The sequence below is a fragment of the Anopheles stephensi genome, chromosome 2, assembly GCF_013141755.1.
Source record: "Anopheles stephensi strain Indian chromosome 2, UCI_ANSTEP_V1.0, whole genome shotgun sequence".
Taxonomy (NCBI): Eukaryota; Metazoa; Arthropoda; class Insecta; order Diptera; family Culicidae; genus Anopheles; species Anopheles stephensi.
Genome location: NC_050202.1, coordinates 34064000 through 34070630, shown reverse-complemented (window position 1 = coordinate 34070630; position 6631 = coordinate 34064000). Strand labels below are relative to the sequence as shown.

Genomic DNA, 6631 nt, shown 5'->3' with positions numbered 1-6631 from the left:
AAGTGAAGAAACTCCAGGCTACCGCAGCTCACCTACACGCAAATACACGATTAATCCTAACACCATCTGCATTCAAACACCGGGTCATGCGCTTCGGCTTATCCGTGCGCGTGCGACATCCTCCCCCCATTACATTCAGAACACGACTGTCGCTCAGCGTGCTCAGGGCAGAGCGAATAAAGAAAGAGAGAAGCAAAAATTTGCTGGGGTTTCAAGACGGTTTATAATGCGCGCTGCATGCCAGTACCAAAACGGCGCGCGAGAAACAGTTCGAGCGCCCCTGCACACGTGTGTTCGCTCTCTCCCACTCAAGGGCTCTCAAGCGGAAGATCATGGTTCGAGCAGTGCACGGCACATTGCGGAAAGCGAGAAAATGTTTGAGCGCCACTGCACGCGAGAGCAAACGGGTGTGTGCTGTGCTGCTCGTTCCAACGGCAAACTGGTATGGTGCTGAGCTGCTCTAAGAGCGTAACGAGAATTCGCGCATGAAGCGAGCAGTTATAGCGAGGATCGGGCAATTTTTTTTTTTGAATTTTAAGTTTTTTTGCATAACAGATGTCAGTTTGGGACGCCTGTTTGTTACTTTCCAAGCGATATTGGTATCCGTAGACGATCATGCTTTCGTTCTAGCGATACACAGCTAACAAACGTGTTAGTCTGAAATTGAACGATAGAATTCAAGCGCATCAACAGTATTCGCATTAGGGCCAACTGTAAATGGGCTGAACTTACCAAAAAGGAAGTCGAAGATGATCGTATCGAATCTTTTGAGGATTGGTATTTTGCAACTAGCACCAATTTTTTTTAAATTTTTCGATCGACTGTCGTATTTCTCACACCAGTTTAATAGATTGCATTTTGCCAACGGCTTAGGGGTTGCTTTAAAGTTTATGGGATTCGATCCTGCTTATCATGCGTAAAAGACCAATTATAGGAAAAATCTTCGGCATGCGACGATTGATTGATTTTGAAAATGTTCTTATTTGTGCAGCCGTTAACTGATGCAACCGTTTCCATCATTCGTGAAAATATTTTAACTCTTGTTTTCTGCTTGCTATTGCACTAGTTGCCCGTATTGGGTATCATGGCCTTACCTTCGGAAAAAACTGACCGCAACAGGCTGGCACGAGACCTGTACTATGCAAGTGAATGGCTAAGGAATGCAGCAATGGACCGATTAACACGGAGACTGACCGATGACCTGCCTAACTGTTATATGTGAAAAAAAGAATTGTCTCTCACTGGTCATTGACGACCGGGTGCTGATCCTAGAGGAGACTGATCGATCTGAGTGGTGTTTGCGTATTTGTTTACTTTATTAAACCGTTTCGTAAAAAACAATTTAAATACTTCGTAAAAATAAGAAAGCATCCTCTTAAAACACATGAATCAGCTCTTATTATGAAGCCTTTATTTCAGATTTATTCTTACTATAAACCATCCTTCCATGCCAAACACACCATTACCTCCAAGAGAAGCAATGCTATCGTGGTGTGAATGAATCTAACCCGGGTTTTCCATCACCAATGCAAATACACATGACCCGCACAATATTTGGTCTTTTCTTGGAGACACTCACAGACAAGTAAAAGTATACATGCAAAACGCCTTTACGCGCCTAATTTTACTTGTCTGTAGGTGTCGTGAATATAAATTCAAACACTCGAGCAGGAGTAGAACAAATATGTGTATCGGAAATCAGTTACACACATACATTCAATGGTCTTCAAACGCAGACACGTATTAAGTAGACCATAATTTATCCATCATCGACAGAGCAACACGAACTTCAAGAGCAGCAAAAAATGGACGTTTTCGCCAGCATTAAAAGTCTAACGGACTTCAAAAAAATCACGTTGTACGTGCAGCGGTTGGTTCGGTTGTTGCAGGAAGCTGAATTACTTCCGCCGACGCAATCTTGCGAAAATTGTAAACGGGCAATGAAGCTAAAGCTGACGCACCGAGCCAATGAATGCAAATGGATTTGCAAACCAACGTCGGCCTGCACCGGATCGGAGTGCACTGTGCGGACCAACAGCATTTTTAAAAACTCCAGGCTGTCGCTCCCGCAGTTGCTAGAGCTGACATACGAATGGTCCCGGAACAGCACGAGAACAGTTGCTGGTGCGGAGTGTCGTGCTGGAAAAGCGGCAGTGCTCCGGTGGTAAGAGGTGCTCCGTGGCATCAGCTCCGAGTACATCGAGCAACGGCATTCAACGATTGGTGGTAGCGGACTTACTGTGGAGATCGACGCGTCTGTTGTCACCAAGCGGAAGTACAATCGCGGAAGGATGGCAGATAACAACCAGGTGTGGCTGATCGGTGGTATCTGTCGGGAGACGCGCGACGTATTCCTCGAGCTGATGCAGAAACGAGATGCTACCACACTGCACAGCATTATCATGCGGTATGTGGCACCGGGGTCTACAATCCTGACGGACGGATGGCGAGCCTACAACGGGTTGGAAAACAACGGCTACACTCACGCTATGGTCAACCATAGTGAAAACTTTGTACACCCGAACGACCCGTTTGTACACACCCAGAGCATCGAGAATTTATGGCGCTGGATAAAGCCATTTCTCCGATCGAAAGGTAGCTATGTTCTTGACAGAATCTTTTATGTTTCTGAACTCGTCTCTTTTTTTATTTTTGTTAAAAGGCACACATCGAGGATCGTTGATTCACTATTTGAGGGAGTACCAACTGAAGCGATCGGGATCCAACAGCTTCATAAACATTCTGCGCGCCATCAAGGATGTTCAAGAGTTTGAGTAAGTCATTTTCCTACATTTATCATTTAGCTGCAAATGCAGTTTTAATCAGTTATCCTTTCTCAAGGTGGCTAGCGAATGCCAAACAGCGGATTTATCGTGCATGTGATAAATCTGCTATTTTGGAACTCCGAATCCTACCCCCACGTGGTGCTGGCTGGAATATGATGTCCTCTTGCGATGATCATATACGAACAGGATCGGGGGAATATGTTTATATTTATATTTTATCACAATAGGAGTCATTAGAAGAAATGCGATGAGGAATGTTTTCACACCAAACACTCCAATGCAATTTAATTAATAGGATGGACACATGCTCCCTTCCATGTTCTTCGAGGGAGAAAGTACGATCGAATGTCTTCCCGATCATAGCACGTGTCGGTAGGAGACCCATTCTTGTGCGGTAGCCGATAGTTCGCATCCAGGAGCATCCATTTAAATTGAACATACCCAACAAAAAGTAGTAAGCAAAAACCACTGTGGAAAATGAAAAATTATGTTTTATGTTTGAAACTTTAATGATGCTGTCGGTCTCGGATGCGATTGTTCAAGCAGTGGAGGCAGAAATGCTCAAAAACCTGCTCAAGAAATTTGTCTTTGACATCATCGATCACCCTCCCTATAGTCCCGACGTGACCCCAAGTGACTACCACATGTTCCCCGTCCTGAAAAAACATCTCGGAGGGAAGAAGTTTGAAAGAGACGCGGAGGTTCAGAAAGAGGTCAACACTTGGCTGCGCGAGGCGGACTGAGAGTGGTATTCTGCCGGCATAGACAAGTTCATCGTGCGGATGCGCAAGGTGTTGGACAAAAATGGCGATTATGTAGAAAAGTAGCCAAGACCTTGGCCTTTCGAACGGTGTATCGCTTTTTGTAAATAAATGTTATTTTCTATGAAAAAAAAATTGGAATCCTTACTTCATTGTCAGCCCTCGTAGGTAAAATTATCCGTGCGTTATGGCGTCAAGAAAAAACTATTCGCTCGAGAAAACAGCGTATTTGAAATGTGCTGACATACACAAGTCCATGGATACCGGCACGTGATTCCATGGTAACGGCATGTGATTCGACCAAAGTGTCGCTCATTCGATGGTAATGTCATGCAAATCGAAGCAGGCAGCTATTGAGTCGAAGCAAACGGTGAGCGATTCGACTATAACTGTAAACAGCTATATTACGTGTACTTCATTCCTGTTCTGCGCAACTCTGGTGGTTCAGTCTTCAGGCTGTGGTATACATGCACACGGCATTCTGTTTCTAATCTTACTCTTACTCAACCGTTTCAGCCCAACGAAAAAGTTTCACACGCACAGATCACAGCTGATACACAACACATCACAATCGACGCCCGCCCCCTCCATTCTTGAAGCGAAAAAGTGCCGTTGTTACACACAAACATACCACCACACAACGCGAAAAGTCTACGGACATGTAGAGAAACAAAGCAAAATCGAGAGAGAAAAGCGAATACAAAAATAGAGGAACTTTCGAAAACACATTATGAGACACGACAAACATTGACAAAAACTCATCCTCGAAAATTTGTTCACTTTTTGCATGGCTATCCTCTAAAAATTTAACGAAACATAGATTTTTCGAGAATATTGAACTTTTGTTTATTTACATTCGATGAACATGGTTCCGGTTCATTTTATGAGCAGGGTTTATTCAAAATGTAACAAACAGAATCAAAACAAAAACAAATTATCCTCGAAATAATTTGGAATTTCGTAAATCTTTTTGACGAAATTTTTTTAACGAATGTACTTACCAAAACATTTACGAAAAAAGGGGGAACAGATAACTTGGGCGAAGACGAAACACGCGGAAATTCATAAACAATAAAAGAAAAATAATATGAGGAACTGAGTGATTGCATATCATCGTGGTGAATATAATAGATAGTATTTGTAAAAAAATAAGATGGTTAGTTAGCTCTCGCAGTATTAGTAACATCAGTATCAACCACCAGTTTATATGATATGTTTGTAAAGGATTACACAACCAGATTTAGTAAGGATAAAAAACAATTATTTATTTTTAACAGTTAGAATTATATTACTTTTGTGTGTATTGCATGTGTTTCAGAGAGATAAAATATATGTGGGAATGAGTGCCTGTGAATAGGGACCACAACGCTCACGAAGAAGGTGAGTGACGCTAGGGAGTATAAATAAGCAGGACATCGAGCCAAAAAGGTAGTCGCTCCTAATTATCCATCGGGTCAAGACACAGCGTACATTCCAATAAAGAATAAATAAAACTTAGAACTATCTCTTTCTTACATGGGGGCTCGTCCGGGAAGGAGTACAGTTCTTAAGTAACTATTGTGCTGCGTGCGCTAGTTGCACTGTGTGTGCGAATGAGTATTGTGCTGTGTGCGCGAGTTGTACTGTGTGTGCGAAATACTATTGTGCTGTGTGCGCAAGCTGCACTGTGTGTGCAAAGAAGTGTTGCACTGTGTGTGCGAAGCGACTTGTGCGCTGTGTGTGTGTAACCGAAAAAGGATTTTATACTGTGCATCGAGTTGCGTTCTGTGTGGGGAGCCGACTGTGACAAGGATTGTGCTGTGTGCGAACAACAACATTGTGCTGTGTGCAGAAGACGGTGAAAAACCATGGAACAACTGGTTGAAGAATTCACACGTACTGGTTTGGTACGAAAGTGTGAAATGGCCGGATTGCCAACTACTGGCACAAAGGAGGATTTAGCCATGCGCTTAGTGGAAGCGCAAGCGAACGAACAGGTTGACATGCACGCTCATGATAACGACGTTACGGGTGTGAGTGGGTTTCATGATGCGGAGGGGTCGGTTTCAGGAAATGCACCGAAATCCGAACCAGCAAGTGTGGCCTACATGCAACCATATTCGTTTCGTGATGTGGAGGACTCGATCGAACCATACGGCGAAGATGTACATCGCGACATCAAAATGTGGTTTAAGGAGTTCGAAGGCGTTGCCACCATGGCAAGGTGGACGGATGAACAAAAGTTCATAATGACGCGTCGAAAAATGGTCGGCGTGGCCCGGAGTTTCCTATCAACGCTTAAGGATGTTGCGTCATATGCGGTTTTGCGTGCGGCATTAGTGAAGGAGTTCGGGCATATCATCCGCGCTAGCGATGTGCACCGGCGACTCGTTACTCGGCACAAGAAGCGCAGTGAATCGGTATTAGAGTACCTGTACGAAATGCAACGCATAGCGAGCAATGTGGAGATTGACGAGAGCAGTCTCGTGGAATATATTGCCGATGGCATAACAGCAGAGGCTCGAACCAGAGCCACTTTGTATAGGGCAAGAACGATCATGGAACTAAAGGAAGAACTATTGTTCCTCGAGCGGGCCGAAAAGAAAGACCAAGAGAGACGGGAAAAAACTTCTCGGAACGTCGTCGAGCCAAGCTGTAGAAGAAAGTGTTACAGTTGCGGTGGCTTTGGACACGAGTCTAATAAGTGCGCTAAAGCAGGACGCAGGCTTACGTGTTTTAAGTGTGGCGAGGCGGGGCATATTGCCCGTAACTGTGTGCCACGAAACGGCAGAGAAGAAAGAACATCGGGAAATGTAAATGTGGTGGAACACACAAAGGTGTTGACGAAAAAAGTGCTCCTTGGAACTAAGGAGTGTGAGGCTCTCGTGGACACTGGCAGTGAAGTGTCGTTGGTCAGGCAAGATTTTATTGGTGAAAAGACGATGAAACCATCGTGTCGAGTGATTCGTGGAATCGGAGGCGTGTACAGTAGCGTGTGTGGGGAAATCGAAACAACGATCACAATCGAAGAACAGGATTACCCCATCTCGGTTTTAGTGGTAACAGCGGACACAATTCGTCAACCAATGATTGTTGGCATGGATT

General features: G+C 44.3%; 1 protein-coding gene across 1 annotated transcript; it reads left to right on the top strand.

The window, feature by feature from the left end:
* Positions 1 to 2291: 2291 nt before the first annotated feature.
* Positions 2292 to 4367, top strand: LOC118507601. The gene is made up of 2 exons (XM_036046273.1): positions 2292 to 2595; positions 2663 to 4367. Exons 1-2 carry the CDS (start codon positions 2292 to 2294, stop codon positions 2776 to 2778), a joined length of 420 nt encoding a protein of 139 aa, XP_035902166.1. The 3' UTR covers positions 2779 to 4367.
* Positions 4368 to 6631: the final 2264 nt, after the last annotated feature.

Bases quoted from the DNA above. Each gene is read 5' to 3' on its own strand.
- LOC118507601 (XM_036046273.1), top strand. From the start codon at position 2,292: ATGGCAGATAACAACCAGGTGTGGCTGATCGGTGGTATCTGTCGGGAG. The intron at 2,596-2,662 runs GTAGCTATGTTC...TTTTGTTAAAAG, and splicing joins GCCATTTCTCCGATCGAAAG to GCACACATCGAGGATCGTTG.